The 17,583-nt window shown below is 49.3% G+C and overlaps 4 protein-coding genes across 4 annotated transcripts; 1 reads left to right on the forward strand and 3 right to left on the reverse strand.

Moving 5' to 3' along the window:
* The first annotated feature begins 2,075 nt into the window (after positions 1–2,075).
* Positions 2,076–7,438, forward strand: TrAFT101_003041 (uncharacterized protein). Its single transcript, XM_024899436.2, has 2 exons — positions 2,076–4,846; positions 4,912–7,438. Exons 1-2 carry the CDS (start codon positions 2,305–2,307, stop codon positions 6,894–6,896), a joined length of 4,527 nt encoding a protein of 1,508 aa, XP_024764166.1. The 5' UTR covers positions 2,076–2,304; the 3' UTR covers positions 6,897–7,438.
* A 2,344-nt stretch (positions 7,439–9,782) lies between these two features.
* TrAFT101_003042 (uncharacterized protein) lies at positions 9,783–10,656 on the reverse strand (the record flags this gene model as incomplete). Its single annotated transcript, XM_024899494.1, has 4 exons — positions 9,783–10,034; positions 10,148–10,304; positions 10,379–10,512; positions 10,582–10,656. The coding sequence occupies 4 exons, from the start codon at positions 10,654–10,656 to the stop codon at positions 9,783–9,785; spliced, it is 618 nt and encodes a 205-aa protein (XP_024764168.1).
* Positions 10,657–11,317: 661 nt separating this feature from the next.
* TrAFT101_003043 (uncharacterized protein) lies at positions 11,318–13,354 on the reverse strand (the record flags this gene model as incomplete). The annotated part of the gene is made up of 1 exon (XM_066126769.1): positions 11,318–13,354. One exon carries the CDS (start codon positions 13,352–13,354, stop codon positions 11,318–11,320), a length of 2,037 nt encoding a protein of 678 aa, XP_065982876.1.
* A 672-nt stretch (positions 13,355–14,026) lies between these two features.
* On the reverse strand, positions 14,027–17,092 carry TrAFT101_003044 (uncharacterized protein; the record flags this gene model as incomplete). Its single annotated transcript, XM_024906139.1, has 2 exons — positions 14,027–15,472; positions 15,533–17,092. The coding sequence occupies 2 exons, from the start codon at positions 17,090–17,092 to the stop codon at positions 14,027–14,029; spliced, it is 3,006 nt and encodes a 1,001-aa protein (XP_024764170.1).
* Positions 17,093–17,583: the final 491 nt, after the last annotated feature.

The raw sequence follows: 17,583 nt of genomic DNA on the forward strand, positions 1-17,583 counted from the left end.
CTATTAGTTGTTTCTGATGCCGTCGCTCTTGGGGTATGCACAAATTCCGCATGCCTCAGACGTCACTTCACATGCGCGCACTGCGAAAACACAAAAGTCTTCTGGGAGTGGTGCGGTGGTGGAAAGAACATCGTAAAACCTCCTTGGTAGATTCAGTAGCGTAGCCTCTTCCTCGATATCTGGGTAGTGGAAAAGAGTATTGGACAGGGATGACACTTCTTTGTATCACATAGCTAGCGCCAATGCATAGGAGAGTTCGCTCCGAGTCGTACACGCCAAATGGCGCCTTTGTTCTCTTTGCAACCTAGAAACTTTAGTTAAAGTGGCCCGGGGGAGCGACAGAAATCGATAGATCTTTGTGCTCTTTTACGGCGTCTTCAAATGGAAGGTCCAAAGTATCCTCGACTATAATTTTTAGCAGGCCTATGAACTTTTATTCATCGATCTCTTTCCTCTCAGGAGGGAGAATAGGTGAGAACTGGAAGGTTTCTTCAGCCATGCTTAGATCGAGTAGGAATAGATGTTAGTTTTGTGATTTTTGAGGCGCTTAAATGAAGAAAGGTGATATTGGCAAATACAGCTCCTTATAATTTTAAACTTGAGTGGAGGAGTCATCAGAATTATCAGATTCTAGAGAGATAGTCGTGGTGCTAAGCACTGCTTTGAGTACGACTACATGTAGACATGACCCTATCGCTAGAATTGGTAGCGATCGGTGGATCAGTAATGTGTAGATGCAGCGCCGTAAGATTATCACATGGTCTTGGTTTGCCGACCGGCTGGTTGATGCTAGCTCAGTGTGGACATAGGAAATACAGAGTAGCTTCTCGGATTACACAGTGAGACGTGAAGACATCATTATATGGAGATCAAAGAAGACGCGGGTTAAAGGTAAAGGTGCTTCTAGAAACTACGCTTCTGGAAAATCGTCCGAGCGCAAAGGAATAGTCCAGGCTAGTGTCATCGGAGAGATTCGGCCAGGTTCCTTTTTTTCATTGTTTAATTGCCATATGGCTCCCTGGTCTCCGGAGATGCTAGCCGTGTGCTACCGTTCTCAATAGTCCTGAGGTGGCCCATAAAATGATGACTTCCATCCTTCGCTCGTACCACCACCTGGGGCATGACATGCGGTGCTCGAAGCGTCAAAGATATGCCTGTCCGCGCTTCTATGTTTGCGAAAATGACTTAGCCGGCCTCAATTAGTCTGCAACAATGCAACACGCTTTTTATCCAATACAGCAAATGTCTCTAATCGGCCACATGCAGACTTTTGCGTAGTTTCCAGGGTAGGCTGGTGTGCTGCTGCATCGTTAAATTGTCCCGCACACACTTTTTTAGTGATATGATCTCTAAATGATCCTAGCAGGCGCCTCGCTACCCTAGTGAGCAAGACAGCATATGGAAAAAAAAGGGGTCAGCCAATGGCGGCACAGGGAAATGAGGCATCCTAGCCTCACCGTAGCCGCCAATTAAGATCCATTTCTTCCAACGGCGCAGCTGTGCTTTTCTTTCAATTTTCCCTTTCCTCTTTTGTTGGTGCTGCGAAGTAAGTGGCCGGCGCATGTGATAATTCTCCTAGCCGCCCCTAGACTCTCTACTAATGTAATCTACTGTAAGGTACTGCCACTAATACCAAAACCGCCAGAGCCGTAATATGCACGCCAGAATTGTCTGATTGCCCGCTGCCACCCTGTCTTATTCGGGTCTCAGCCTGCACATCGAAATGCCTCGCTTGCCACTCTGGGGTTGCTGCAGACTGAGACACGTGCGGCCAGCCAACTGCAGCTGTCACCGAGGGTGGGCCGCTGCATATCCAGCGTTTCATGTGCCAGCCGCGCTGATAGCCCAAATTTACAGCAGGCAAAAGCCCACTTGGACAAGCAGCTCAGTGGGCACGGGAGCCGTGGCAGAGCCTGGCCTGCAGCGCGGGTCCCTCTGCGCGTGGCACCCCTTGCTGGCTTTGATTGATTTTCTGGCGATGAAACACGATCCTCTTGTCTCTCCCGTCTCGCGTCTCGTCGCCGTCTCGTCTTCCTCTTTTTCTCCCTCCCCCCCGCCGTGGCCGCTAGCACTAGCAGCCATACCACTATTACGAAGTAGCAGCCGCCCTTATGGGCTCCGTGATCTGCTGGCCTCGCCTTCGCTCGCGCTCTCTCGGATCGCCTGTGCGACCACTTTAATTCATCAAACCCCTGGGCCGCGATTCATCCCCATCCCCCTGTCCACCCCAAAGTGACGGGGGCGGAGCAGATCCAGCGCGCCATCAAATAAACCGGCGTGCGAGAGCCCCCACAAATCCCAGCAATGCAGTCAAACCAGAGGCACCCGACGACTCTTCCTCACCGCAGGGCTCCAGTGCCCAAATTGAGCCTCGTCACGTCCCTTGCGTCGCGGCCTAGGAGCGAGGTTCCGCACACAACCACCGCTAGCCTTCTGGCCAAGCCACTCATTTTATCGGATCCAAACGCCCAAAGGCCAGAGTTGTACTCGCAGCAGCTACGGGATCTGGCGAGCACGCCCCCAACGGTGACTGCCACGGCGACCCGCAACGTCAATGCTTCGTTTTTAGATGACCCGACGCCAATTGAACCCGAGATGGCCGACCAACACGCGTCCAGAGCGCTGCGGGACTCTCACGACCTCTCGCTGTCGCCCCGCAACATCACTCGGGATTCCCTCGTGAATAACATGCTCTTGTCCCTCGACCAGTTCTCGTTGGGACAGACTACTACTTCCACTTCCGGCGGCTTATTCGGCGGCAAGGCGCTGACATACGACGATCCGAGACCCTGGGCCAACGATACCACCTTCTCACGCGGGAGGGGTGCCAACACGGGCAGACACCATTACTCCTATAGCTCGGACTACGACGACGACTCTACTCGCACCTCTGTCCAGCTGCCCAGGGCTGACGACCGAAACCGAAGTCGACGAAGAAGAAGCAACAGCAGCTCGACCTTCCAGGCACCTTTTCCTACCATTAACAATAATAACAACAACAACATCAACAACAACAACCCGCGAGACTTCACGCAGCGAACACAATCAGGGCCTGCGCCGCACGACTACTATTCTCGACCTCGAGCCGGCACCAAGGGTAGTACCAGCACCAGCGGGAGCATCGACGCGGGCTACCCCCAAAATATCGCCGGGCCATCGAGCTCGGCTCGCGGTGGCTTCAGGCGATCAGCGAGCTTTGATTTCGGTCCTCCGCAGATGCAGTCGCAGCCATTGATGTCCCCGTTCCACCTTGAATTCCCGAACAATCCCGTGTCTGACGATTACGGCGCTGCACCAACGCCCACAATTCCTGGAGGGCCACGTCGTGTGCCGTCCAACCTGGCTATCCCTCACGCATCACCCTATCCAACCGAATATCCGAGCCTCGAACGCAATCGCAGCCCGGTTCGTTCCGTTAATAGCTCCTCGGGACGCACCAAACGACCAGTCAACAACCAGTCGGTAGCACCTGCCATGGCTCTAAGCGACTTTGATGCCGCTCCGGCACCCAGTGTCAGCTATGGGAAGTCTAAGGAACAGCAACTTGCTGCCTCGCAGTCTGCTGGAGCGCTTTCACAACCCAAGGAGCGTCCAGGGTTCTTCCGCCGTGTTTTCGGCTCGTCTAAGAATACCGCTGCTCCCACAGATACTTCGGCACCGCGTTTGACCAACCAAACTAACAGCCCAGCCCAGCCCCCCAAAGACATTCAACCAGCACCGCAGTCACAGCCTGTGCTGCAGAAGAAGCCATCTTCCTTCTTCCGTCGACGCAAGAAGTCCATTGCTGATGAAGCTCCACCACTGCCAGGCGATGTTCCCCCGCTCCCTCCCCTCTCTGCCGATTTCGATCGACCAGCTAGTCCTGCTAGCAGCCTGAGACAGATAATGAATCCATACTTGAAAGAGAGTGCTATGCCGGCAAATCCTCTGGGGGATATTACCAACAGGGCGGCGACCTCAGCGGTTGAAGACGACGACGATGACGACAGACCGGAATTCCAGCGAGACTTTTCCCCTGATTATGAACCAAGTCCAAATGCAAAGATTAGAGCAGTTCATAATTCTGATTCAGACCAAGAAAAATCATCTACCGACATGGCCAATCGTCCGAGCAACGGGCTCAAGCATAGGAACAACTCCTTCTTGGATCTCGACGGCGGCAGCGACAACGAAGACCTCCCTATTCAACAAAGGGGAACGAATTCATCAGCACTTGATAAGGAGAACGATGCAAGATTAGCCTCTCCTTCCGCATACAAGAACAGGGATTCTACCGGCACTATCCGCGCGAAGAAATCACCATATCTTGATGATCAAGAAAAGCCAAACGGCGGCCCTGTTCGCCCCACAGTCACGATCCCGGCAGACGCACACCGGTCGACATCCTTCGCTTCAGCATCGACTGATGATGGAGATTATAAAACCGCTCCGAGCACAAGCGGGCCCCCAAGTGTTCGTATCGAAAGAACGAGCGTGTCAAGTCCAAAGGGGCTGGGAACTCTCGACTTCCTTAAAAACCGAGATTTAGACGAACCCGAGTTCGTCATTGGCGAGCCAACTGAGGACGACCAACAAAAAGCGCAGCAAATATACGACGGAGTTGAAGACTTCATCCCCAAGGAGAAGGCTGCTTCTTGGATGGGTGAAGAGGGCCCCATTCGTCAGCGGACTTTAAAGGCGTACATTGAGCTGTATGACTTTACAGACCTGAGCATACTTAGTGCGCTGCGCAAAGTGTGTGGCCGTTTAATCTTGCGCGGCGAGACGCAGCAAGTTGATCGCATTCTGGTGGCATTTTCCAAACGGTGGTGCGATTGCAATCCCAACCATGGCTTCAAAGCGACTGGTAAGTTTCCCACTCAACCGACGAGGCCCCCCATTTTCAAATACCCTTGTTCTAATGGTTCTTAGATGTCATCCACACCATTTGCTATTCAATCATGTTACTTAACACCGATCTGCATATGGCAGACATAGAGCAGAAGATGACTCGCAGCCAATTTGTGAAGAATACTTTAACAACAATCACCCAAGCTGTTGAGGAATCTGTTCCTGATGCCTTTGAGCGCCCCAGCATTTTACCTGACAGGGGTTCCGCGCTTCATGAGGGAGTGCGGCCGTCAATTGACCCTCAAGACAAGAGGTCTTTCCGAAACTCATTCCGCCCTCAGCCTCGCGCCGAAGCTCAGGGTGGAGACGCCAACGACGAATGCGGACCACTGGTCAAGACATCCTTCTTTGGTCCGATGAAGGCTTGGGAAGAGCAAATAGAGATAGTTCTGAAGAGCATTTACAACTCAATCCGAGACGACAAACTGCCACTCTTTGGGGCAGAGCCAGAAAGGCACCTCAATACCATGCCATCACAAAGTAGTCTTTCTGTCATGGGTATGCTGAAGAGGAGCCCCAGTGTTCTCAGCAAGGCGCCCTCTGAGAGTCAAATGTCAACGCGAGGCCGACTTGCCGACAACAGCCGCAATCCTGGCTCGCGATGGGCCTCGAAAAGTCGATCACGGCCAGGGCTTGGGCGCAATGGATTCAACTCGAGCCGAACAAGCTTCGACGACGCAAACTCACTGTGGAGCCCAGCAATGTCATCGGCGACTTGGAGTCGCTACTCTCTGGGCCGGACTCAGGGCTCCATGTCCCAAGATTCGTTTGGTTCAGCAATGCCCCGAGGTGATTACCAGCAATCTATTGGGTTTGCAAATGCTCTCAGCCAGGCCATCGTACGGGACGAAGATGCAAATGGTAATGATAGCATGTCCCTGATGAGCGCCGAGGTGCCTGCCACTCAACTGCTGGACGATGAATCACTAGAACTGGCTGGTCCTCCATGGATGAAAGAAGGCAGAGTAATGCATAAGCATCACTTGGATGGCGTAGGCAAGAGGGCGAAGGAACGAAACTGGACCGAAGTCTTTGCCGTCATCCAAAGAGGCCAGATGAGTCTCTTTTCGTTCAACGCGCCCAAATCAACACGGCAAAAGAGCCGCACAAGGAATGCAGAAAAGGTCAACGTCCCAGTCGGCGGTGGTAACTGGCAAGATAATGCCGTCAGCTTGGGTACGTTTAACTTGCGATTGACCCTGGCATCGGCACTCCCGTCTCCAGGTTACTCACGATCAAGGCCGTACGTGTGGGCGCTGAGCTTGCCCACTGGTGCTGTGCACCTTTTCCAAGTCGGAACTCCTGAAATTATCAAGGAGTTTGTGAATACAGCCAATTACTGGAGTTCCCGTTTGAGCACACATCCGCTGATCGGTGGCATAAGCAACATCGAATATGGATGGAGCGATGCGATTATTAATAACTCGCTCATTGGGGCTGCTAACGATAATGCTTCTATCATGAGTGGCGGCCGAAACTCACGCCCAGGCAGCCGTGCCACTCATGGTCGTCAATCCAGTGTTCAAAGTGTTACTCTGCCTTCATCCAGCATGGATCATGGATCCGGAGCGTTGACCCAGAGCGCCGGACGCGGTAAACTTCCCGGAGATCGTATCACCATTGCCGAGTGGGCGCCGCCGACACAAAGTATGCGACCAAGCAACTTGCCCGAAACAGAGCAGCTAGAGACATTAACCGCATATGTCAAGAGTATTGAGGATGATTTACAAAACCACAACCAGCTTCGTAGCCCTATGCTACTTGCTTTTACGCCTAGGGGCAGTAACGCAAATAAGGCCATGGCAAACTGGGAGCGCAAGAGCGCATATTTACTGAGGGAGATTGTCAAATTTAGAACATACGTGGATACTCTTCAGCAATCAGAAAGCAGAAGAAGAGAGATTCATAAGGAGCGAGACTTGGCTCGACGGGCGGCTAGAGGCGAGCTTAATGAAGGCGATATGGATCTCAGCGACGAGGAAGGCGATGAGACATTGCGTCCTTGAACCGTTGCTACATGATTGCTCAAGAAAAAAAAACGTATCGATTGCTTTTGTTGGCCTATTATACTTGGGCAGAGGGAGAAAGAAAGAGAGAAAGAAAGAAAGAAAGAAAGGGGAGAGACTATGAGCTACGTTGAGGGGCTGGGGCTTTACTGCTTTCCTCTCTCTCAACTTTATTCTGTTTCTGTGTTTTTAATTGTCTTTATTTTTTTTTTCCATTTTTGGCCATTACCATTTTTGATACCTCCTATCTGGGGACTTTTCTTCTTCTTTTCTACTCAAAATAGTCTCGTTGATTAATAGTGAAGAGGGGGCATATATTGTACTACTAGTTTCCATTTCACGTCCTTGTGTTGGTATTTTCGAGAATCCGTTGCGAAAGCGTTGGGAATGTTGGAAGCATAAGCGAGCATTTGTTTATGAACATGACAAGAGCAGTGACAACTGTGATTACAGCGGTCGTGTATTTGCATTCAATGAAGCCTGCGTACCCTAGTATTTGTGTGCCTAAATGAAAAAAGTAGAATGAAGGTTTGCTAAGCTATTATCATTATGGATGTGATATCAGATTCTTTCCTATTCTGGTTAACATTTGCCATTACCTGTAAAACAAGATCAAAACTATTTTCCTCGCTTTCTCCCCCTTTCCCTTGCAACTTCAAATGGCAAGAAGCCAAAGTAAGAAAATAACAGCACCGAGTGGCGAAGATGGTCGTCCGCTCAGCAGCGCAGCACTGTCACTCTCATCTCCGCTGTCTTCAGACTGGACTGGGTTTTGCTCGCCTGTTTGAGACGGCCCGCCAGAGGAATTCGCGGCAGTAGAAGAAGGTGAAGGATGTGAGCTTCCGCCTCCGCTGGTTTGCGAAGGTTGAGAGCCGATTGACGAAGAGGGCAGAGGAGGGGGATAGACGCCGGGGGTTGTTCTCTTGATACAGCCCTTGACTTGGATGTTCTGCCAGCCGTTTGTGCGCTCATTGTACAGGTACTCGATATCGGCACCCCTTTGGGTTTCGTTGCAGCCGCCGGCGTAGTCCTCCAGCTCGAGCGTCTTGAAATACGCCCTATAGGGGTTCTGATCCGCGTCGCGGCCGCTCCAGTCGGGCAAACCGCCCGCCCAGACGACGGTGCCCGGATCACTGCCGTTGCTGCTGACGGACCAGATGCCGAGCTTGACCTGCATCGGCGTCTGAGGCCATTTGTACGCGGGGATTGCGCCGTCGTTGATGCGCCAGGTCTTGCGGACGACGTTGTCGATGGAGAAGTTTATATATGTCGGGGTCCAGTCGATGCCGTAGGTGTGGTAGGAGGCAAAGGTGGAGCTGTCGAGGCGGTATGTTGTGTTGTAGGTGTTGAATAGGGGCTGGCCGTCGAAGAAGTAATTTGTCTGTGCTTGGTTTTCAAAGGCGCCGAGGAGTTCCTGTTAATTGTCAGTGTTTTCTGGATCCTCGTATAAGCATGTAGGAAGAGAGAACGAGTGATTGAGGTGAAAGAAGGCTCACCCAGTCGATTTCGTCCCCAGAGTCGGACTTGAGGACGATGGCGGTGATGAGGCCGGGGCCTTTGGCGGCCTGGACTTCGACTCTGACTTTACCAAAGAGGAGATATTTATTGCTGGTTAGAGTGGGAGCCTGGCCATCTTGCCAGATGGAAAAAGCGGCGCCTTTGCCATCGGTGTTGTTTAAAATTAGTTGGCGTTTATCTTGAGAAGTGGAAGAGTCGACGGCCCAGAAGGATGTGAATTGGTCACCCCATGTGGATTTGGTGAAGTCGAAGGTGATTTTGCTGGCGAATGCAGGATCAGGGGGACAGTCTGTGTTATGGATTAGTTTGTTGTTCAAGATGTTGTACTTGTAGAAGAATATGATTTACGGGCGTCTTTCTTGAGAGGATCGCAGTGAGATAGATCTTTGAGACTGGCCAGCACGGGAAGAGCCAGATAGGTGGACAAGAGGATGAGAGTGAGTCGACGGAGCATGTTTGACGCTGATGGTGAAAGATTAAAATTACAATTTTTAAGGTTTTAGGAGGTAGGATAAATGGTGGACAGATTTTGGCAAAGGAAAAGTTGGAAGATCAGTCTGTATACTGGTGTTTTAAAGAGTCACATAGTGGATTGTTCACGCGGATATTCGCAAGCCCTTTTTATTTTTGAATTAGCTTCTCGGTGATGTTGAATTGTACCGTTGGATTACCTGGCACAGCATATTTGGTGAGATGAAGTACAGGACAGGAGAAAATAAGGAAAAAGAACCGGACGGCGATTGAAGATGTCAGGTGAGATGAAAGAAGTCCTGGCTAGTAACCTAAATGTATGATGGCGATGGTTAGATGCTGGAAGCATTGGTGTAACAACCTTTACATGCCTTGTAAAATACATGTATGAGTGAAGCGATACAAGACATTTAAGCTAAACAGCTTGGCAGAACGAGCGAAACCGTAGTGAGATGTTTGGATGATAGCGAGTATTATTGTATTGCATCTTCCATAGTATTTGTTCTTAGTATGCATAAAATACGACTATCCCCAACGATATTACCCTTAAGTTTAGATACTGTTTCGGCAATGTCTGACAGGTGACATCAAACAAACGCCGGATCCCCCTTGAGACAAATAGATGTAACCAGACATGCTCATTGCCTCTCGGCTGCGGAGCGAACGGATGGGCTTCCACGCGGTAAGCTGTGTCCCCGTCTTGTGAGGCGTTGTTCTTCAAATCGATTGCAGCCTTGCTTTGAGCATGTGTGGGAGGAGGGAAGAAAGGATACAATGTACATTGCGATGACTTTGCCGTCGTGAGAATCCGTATACCGTAGTTGCAAAATATGGACACAACAGGAGGAGATGCAAAAAGGGAGGAGGCGAAAACAAGAATATGTGTATCATCTTGGTTCAGCAAGAGTCCAACATGCTGCCCAATGCTGTTTTTTCGGCGCTTGAAATGGTCAATGCATAGGCACTCTTGACGTCGATCCAGGACTTGGCGTAGGTGCAGTAGAAGCTCGACAGCGGAGGCTTCCACTTGTCGGGGCTCTTGTCACCCTTGGAGCGGTTTGAACTTGCAGAGACGGCCCAGAGCTGGGGGCGGGTGACGTCGTTGGCGAAGTCTTGACGCCGTTGTGTGGTCCAGCTCGAGGCACCGGACTGTTAATTGTGCGTGTAAGCCATGCCGCACCATACTATTGTATTGTATTATGGAGAGGGGTATGTAGCAAGGGCTATGGAAAGAAGAGAGAAAGAATAGGTTGGAAACTCACAATCCATGCATTCTTTAGAGGAACCATGTGGTCAATGTCTAGTTTCGATGCATTCGTAAACTTTGCATTATCGTAGGGGCTGACCCAGTCGCCAGAGAGAGGCACACAGGCGCTGTTGACTACGACGCCGTCACCATCGCGCTTCAACACATATTCGCTGTCATCATTTTCTGTCAGCTCTTGGTCTTATACTCGTAATGCTTCTGTGCCGTGTTGACATTGTTGACATACCGAGCGTCACAAGTACCGGCTATGTTGATCCAATGGGGAAACAAGGTGCGATCGTAATCGCTGCCAGAGCCGGGGACGGCAACTTTGAGGCCTGCAAGAAGAGTTCTGGCGGTGCTATCGGAAGGAATACCGGGCTGTTGTTCATATGAGCAAAAGTTCTTAATTTCGTGGTGTAAGATTGAATGGGTTGGGCTGCCACATACCGGTGTGGGCATAGGAGCTGGAGCAGCCCAGGCCACGACGGCGGCGGTGAGAGCAATTGTGATGGATGGCCTCATGGTGATCAAATGTGTGATGTAAATTTACTGTGCGTGAAGGTGTAGGCTGCCTCTGAGTTCTCTTCTCGTTTCCGAGAATAACTAATATGATACAATGCGATGGACAGCCCCAAAGACGAGTGAAAGCAGAGAGAGAGGGGCATGAATTTATATTCCGCCTGACTCCTCTTTCTCTTCCTGCCTCATCCACTTATACCCTCCTTATCTCGCTGCTGTCCATCCACGTGTATATACTAGTACTAATGCATATCAAACATGCATGATAGGCCTCGGAGCCATCTTTGGCTTTATCACATAATATGTCTCAGCGTTGTGCGACTCACCAAGAAATAAGCCGCATGAAATATTATCGTCTTCGAATTCCTCTTAGTAAATGCTAATGATCACCTGCCATGTCCGCCTGATAGATGGACTCAGATAGATGAGCTGATTAGAACTATTGAGCGCGAAATACTCCGGCTCCGACTTGCTATAGAACATGCCCAGATAACCTCAATCTCCATTTTGTTTAACCTTCTAAAACTAGCCAAGCCTCTTGGCCCAATCAGTAGACCGAATTATGCATACTTTTTAGCTGATGACCGCCAAAGAGGGGAAGCCCAAAAAGACGCAGATCCAATATCAACCTTCCTGAAGCGGAAATTCCCACTACTTAGAGGAACTACCTTACTATGTACATTTTAATAAGTTCCTTACATTTATGCTCAAATTCCCCCGCCGAGAGTTTCTTGTCTTCGTACTCCTTCCATAAAAGCTTCTCTTCTCTCTCAATATCATGCAAAAGGAGCCTCAAAGGGTCGTAAGATTTCACACCTTCCCTGCGCATGGACACAAGCTTGTCCAAGGCCGTCCTGCCGTTGTTGTCCGTAGCTGTGACAGACGCATTTGATCTGAGAACCTTTTTTGCATCGGAAATCGCTTGGGAGGCTGTGTATTTCTGGAATCTCTCAAGCCTGTTGACGATTAAATGTAAGAAACTATGCCCATCAGTGTGGATATAGCCGCCGTCGAAGTTCTTGAATCCCAAGGCAATGGCAAACCGCTTGTTGCTATCATCGCGCAGGAAAGCTTCTGCAGCAATCTCTTGGGGAACAATGCTATCCGGAAAGTGTCTTTGCAGCTGGTCCCAAATTTTGTTCTTGTTCTCGCAGTTAAGACAAGCCCTATATGCAAAATCGATAGAATCTTGAGTGACAGCTTTGCTATACTCGAGCATATTGAATTCGGGTTTTATATTGCGGAGGCTGCGGTTGCTCACCCAGATCTTGAAAACGGGGTTGATTTCATCAGGACTGAGTTTAGCGTCTAATTTCAACAGAAGTGTGAAGAAACTCTTGGGTTTACAATCGAACTTTAAGATACAATATCCCAGAATGGATCCTCCGGATGGAAAATGGGCGTTGATATCAGCTTTCCAATTGATAACGAGTTTCTCAAATAGAGCTATGAGTTTATCGGTATTTTTTCTCTGGCAAATAACGTAGCAAAGAACATTGAGCGCAGTATATTGATCGTTAGATTGTTCATTGATGTTGGCTCCACGCTTGAGTAGGAGAGTAATAATTGAGCATATATCTTCAACTGCATCTTTCCAAGGGAATTGCAGGGCTTTGCCGAAGCCCGTAACGGCGCAAGTCAATGGCGTCGGGTACACTCTGTCATTGGGATGCTTGCCGACATGGGCATTGCAGTCTTCGACTAGGTAGCGGATGAGTTCCATGTATGCTTTTCGTATCGCCGTTGTACGTTCTTTGTAGAAGCATGTGATGGCCTGTATTAGCGGAGTAGTTCCTAACTCGCTTACTCCTTCAATGTCACCACCGTTCATAACTATGTCTCTGATCAATTCGAGGTTTCTATGGCGCAGTGCTATGGACAAAGGCGCCTCTCCTCTTGGAACGGGCACGTTAATGAGGTTGCGGTATTTGCTGAAATATGATAGACCGGTAGCATCTGTATGCTCTCGCTCGTGCTGAGATGCAAGTATGTGTAGAATATTGATGCTGCCTGGCTCAGGATCAGAGCCCACTCTGTCGGGGTCGGTGACGGCGAGTACAGGAGAAGCCTCATATCTCAGCAGTGCTTGGATGATGCCTTCATGCCCCAAGACAAATGGGACGAACAACGGGCGCCACAGGGCGAAACGAGAAGAAAGAGCTATCGTCCGGCCTATATTTTCCATTCTCACATCGAATGCTCCGTGGTCAAGAGACTGCTCCATATTGTAAAGAAATCCCTTTCCGAGGGCGTTGGGATCAGCCCTGTTTCTCAAGAGCTTCTTGACGACGCCTAATTTGCCGCTGGCAGCAGCTAGATGAAGAGGAGTAGCACGGAAAGGAAGAGGCCCTGCTGAGACATACATTGCGTTTGGGTTACCACCATATTCAATGGAAAAGTCCAAGACGGCCAGAATGTTCTTATTGGGTACCTTATCAGGATCGACTGACGCTGCCCAAAAAATAGCTCGGGGATACTTGTCTCGGTTATCTCTTGTGTACAGAATCGGAGTGATGAAGTCGTAAAATAACCTGGAAGTTTGGGCTAAGCGCCCAAGGTCGCCAATAGATAGGCGTTGAGTGACATTGAGCTTGAGTTCATCGGGAAGACGAGTAATATAGTCCTGTGGATGGGGGTAGATATACCGAGTGAAATCTTCGTTGGCAGCAGAAGTAGTTGCAAAATCCTGTGAAGAGGCCATTGCGATGACCTGAGCGAAGCGAGTTGCTCTACAAGAAGAGAAAAGGTAAGACAGTCGGGGGATTTTGCAAAAGATGCAATAAAAGGTCGTTGGCGGTGAGTCAAGTTTGAGCCTGTTCGGCAAAAAAATTGGATAAATAGAAGTTCTCGGCTGAGGAAGGATTAATTATCTGGTATAGTAACTCGGATATGGCAGGTTACTCTTCAAGAAAGAAAGAGAATAAAAGAAATGAGAGATTTGCAAAAGGCCCAGTGAACAGGTCGCTGTTGTTGATTTAAACTTACAGCCTTATAAGCAGTACGATAGATGGGTGGAAGCTTTTAATCGAGGAGGAATTAAACACCTGGGGTAATACCTCGAGTAGAGTTGTTTGCTTTTGAAGAAGAGAAGAGGTAATAGCATTGCGAAATTTCGCAAAAGGTGCAATAAAGGGTGGTTGGGCGGTGAGTTAAACTTGAGCCTGATAGATGAGTGCGAGTTCTTGACCAGGGGCAATTAATCACCTGGCGTCAACTGGTAAACAAGATGGAATGAGGGGGATGTTGTTATCCAACACTCTAACCTATCATATTTTGACAGCTGTCGCCGAAAGCAGATCATCATTGATATACCTATGTAAGGTACTAAACACGCGGGATGGATAGCGTATTGTTCTTCTATACTGGATAGATCTTAGACGCCGGGATCGTATTCATCAATAACGCTCTGTGGCTTGACAAATGTCCCCAGAGGAGTGAACTTCAGGTGATCGATCCCAAAGCCCGCAGGACCCCCAATCTCTATGCCCCGTTTGCTTCCTGTCCATTTGTCGCTCGCAGCGAGCCCCAACACGACCACTAGCAGCCCGTATCTATATTCTGGGGTGCCGATAGCCTCGCCGTTCTGTGCATCAATCACAGTGATCAAGTCGGGCACAATGGCCAAAACATCTCCTTGCTGTTCTTCTTTCCCGTCGTCTCGCACCCTGAGAGCTGCAATGTTTTCGTTCTTGAAGGGAATCTTTATGGTGCCTTTAAAGGAGGCTGGGCTAATTCCGCCTTGCTGTAAGCCGTCGCTATCCTGCCTCACATCAACTCCTTCGATGAAACATTCGCCATACACATACCCCCCTCTCAGCGTCCGCTCAACACCCACAATCTTGCCCTTCCAGAGCACTCTGCCGGCCCCTTTTCCACCACACTCCTCTATGATGGATTCGGCCACATTGTCTACTCTGTTCTCTTTTCGGGCACGAGCAACGCCACGTCCAATTCTCCAGGCTTGTGATATGGTGTGCTCTACAACCCATCGCTTCGTCTCTGCTCCAGTTACCGGAGACTCAGCAGATCCCGTATGAGACCCCATTTGAGTGAGAGCGGCTCGTAAAATTCGTTCAACAGCAAGGTCAGACGTTGCTTTTGGCATGACAACAACATTGCCATTTCCATCGGACATGGCAATGGGAGACCAGACCGGAGATCGCTCGTTGAAAACAATGGGCGTCGTCTGCCACTTTGTCGGATATGCACGCCCCATCCAATCTCCGTCGACGGCTGGCAGGTTCATGTTTGTGCTAGCCCCTAGTATCATCGCTTGGAGGCCGTTTCCGCCACCAATCTCAATGGAAATCATATGAGTGGCGGGCTGAGAACATATTTTAAATATCTCCTCTTGAGCCTCCAGCAGCTCATCGGCGGGGAGCTTCTCGATACCAACTGTAGGACTTCCCACGCCACCTCCACAGCCAATCTGATCATCATCGGCGAGGTCATGAGGATTTACAACCCTCACAACTGCTCCTTTATGGAGCTCCTGCTTTAAACGCACTAAATGAGAGTAGGGGGATCCACCACCGCCGGTACCAAGGATGTAACAGCCCGTCGCGATCCAATTGGCGTCCGTTTCTGATATGTACCATACGCGGTTTTTGACAGTCGGTCTATAGTTGAGGATGTCGAGTTCCTTATCTTGCTGCTCTTTGGATGATGTTTCCGGCCGCTTTGCCAATTTCTCATATTGGGTCATGTCACCGATGTTTTCTTCTTCGTCATCGGCTTCAGGAGCTGATTTGACTTCAATTTTTCCAAGATCGAAATCACCAGCAGCGCGAACAATGAATCTAGTTTTATGGGCAATGTACTATACACAGCATAGAATTAGTAAGTTACTTGTTTCTATGTTCAATATCGTGGCTCTTACTTGGAGTGGTAGAGTTTCCTTCTCGACCACCTCAATAGACGTGGGCGAAGCTCCGGCAGAAATCGTCTTTGCAATCGCCTCATTGCTAACCTCTTCCAGCAGCTGAGCGGTAGTCTTTGACTCTGTAGACTTGACTGTATCAACAACTGCGCTGACTCTTGCCATGGCTGCCCCGATTGCGTTTGCGACCTGTGCCCACTCTGGCTTGAGCACTCTACTTGCTCCTTTAAGCTTGTCTGGAGACAGAATAGCTCCACCACCAACAAGAAGAACTGGAATATCCTCGGGAGATGTTTTCATCTTGTCAATGGCCTTCTCAATCTTGTTCTGGATTATGCTTCTGAAAAGTTCAAGTTGCTCTCCAGTAAGTAAATCCTTTACAAGATCTGCATCGCCTACCTTCAAATCAGGGTTCGCTTGCACTATGCAATCTGTAGTGGTAGTGATAGTGCCACCGAAAACAACAGACTCTTGTTGGAGCTTGTGGCCAACACTATCTGGGCCAACAGTCAAGCCATTGTCAGTCCTGACAATAGAACCTCCTCCAAGTCCAATGCTCTTGATGTCTGGACAGGAGAAGTTCATTCTTATGCCAGCAAGGTCACTATATGCAGCTTGTTGCCGGGGAAAGCCATTAGCATGAAGCAGACCCACGTCTGTAGTCGTGCCTCCGATGTCAACGACCATGGCTGCTTCGGATACTTGACCTTGGGCAAGGAACGCTGCGCCTCTCATACTATTTGTTGGGCCGCTTGAAAAAGTCCGGATGGGTAGTCTCGCTGCCATCTCTCCTGACAAGACAGTCCCATCATTCTGGGTGATGAATACGGGACAATGCAAACCTAGACGCTTAATCGGTGCCTGGAAAGATCTAATGGTCTTTCTGGCGAAGGAAAGGATGGAAGCATTCAGGATGGCTGCGTTTTCGCGCTCCAAGAATCCTAGATTGGCGATTTCTTTGGAACAAAGAACATCATAGCCGGGCAAATTTGCCTTGATAATGGCCGCAGCTCGCTCTTCCTGTCGTTCTATGGTGTCTATCGGGCTAAAAACCCCGTTGACAACGATGCTCTTGATGCCCTTTTCGCGAATAATATCGCATTGCTGTTTAATCTCTCTCTCATCAATGTCCGAAATGAGATTGCCGTCTACTTCTAAGCCGCCTTTTAGAAGTGCATAATGCCCTAAAATCATCTGTCTCATGTCATCTGGCCAATCCACACAAGGAGGAGCGTGTTTTGAGAAAGGCCCGCAGAGTCGGATAACAGCCACAGTAGATAGCCGGGCAGCGTCTCTCTCGACAACAGCATTGACAAAGTGAGTCGTTCCAATAGTTACACTCTCAATCTCGGATGGATGGATGGCAGCGGATTCGAACATGGCAGTGATGGCATCATTGATACCAATGCTAGGATTTGTAGTCGTAGGGGCTTTGTGCCATGCTAGGATTCCTTTACCTGGAGATGCTGCTTGGAGGGGATCTAAAATGACGCCGTCGGTGTTTGTACCGCCAACATCGACTCCTATGCGAAGATATCTAGGCGAGTCTATGGAAGGCATCTTGATTCAGGGTATTTGACTGCTCTATCAAGACAGAAGTCTAGAGTTATAACACGCATTAATAGATGTATGTGCATGCAAGTACAAAGAGGCACTTGAGCGGTTTATCAGAAGATCAGATAAGATGGAAGTTGCTGGTTATATATCCAATCAGACTCCCGGCTGCGGAGATGGCGGGGTATAACATGTGGACTCCATGTTAAAGGAGCTTTACGAGAGAGATTTTTAGAATTGGCACGGCTGGTGCTGTAGCAGAGTTAACAGACATCCAGTGCTGTCAATGAAGGTTTTGCAAGCCCAGGAGAGTGGCGCCAGCATATATTTTATATCCAAGGTAGTGTTGATATGCTCTCGTTGGTGCGTCTTCTTGTCTAGAAGTATATAGAATATCTGTATTTCTATTTCTTATCATTCTTACTGCACTTTCTTCTTCGCTCGCTTCTACTTGTTCTACTCTAAATAATATTTAGTTTAGATCTGGCTGTCGATTT

The sequence above is a fragment of the Trichoderma asperellum genome, chromosome 2 (assembly GCF_020647865.1).
Source record: "Trichoderma asperellum chromosome 2, complete sequence".
NCBI classification, from domain to species: Eukaryota; Fungi; Ascomycota; class Sordariomycetes; order Hypocreales; family Hypocreaceae; genus Trichoderma; species Trichoderma asperellum.

Coding starts and splice junctions, on each gene's coding strand:
- TrAFT101_003041 (XM_024899436.2), top strand. CDS start 2,305: ATGCAGTCAAACCAGAGGCACCCGACGACTCTTCCTCACCGCAGGGCT. Junction 4,847..4,911: donor CCATGGCTTCAAAGCGACTG/GTAAGTTTCCCA, acceptor AATGGTTCTTAG/ATGTCATCCACACCATTTGC.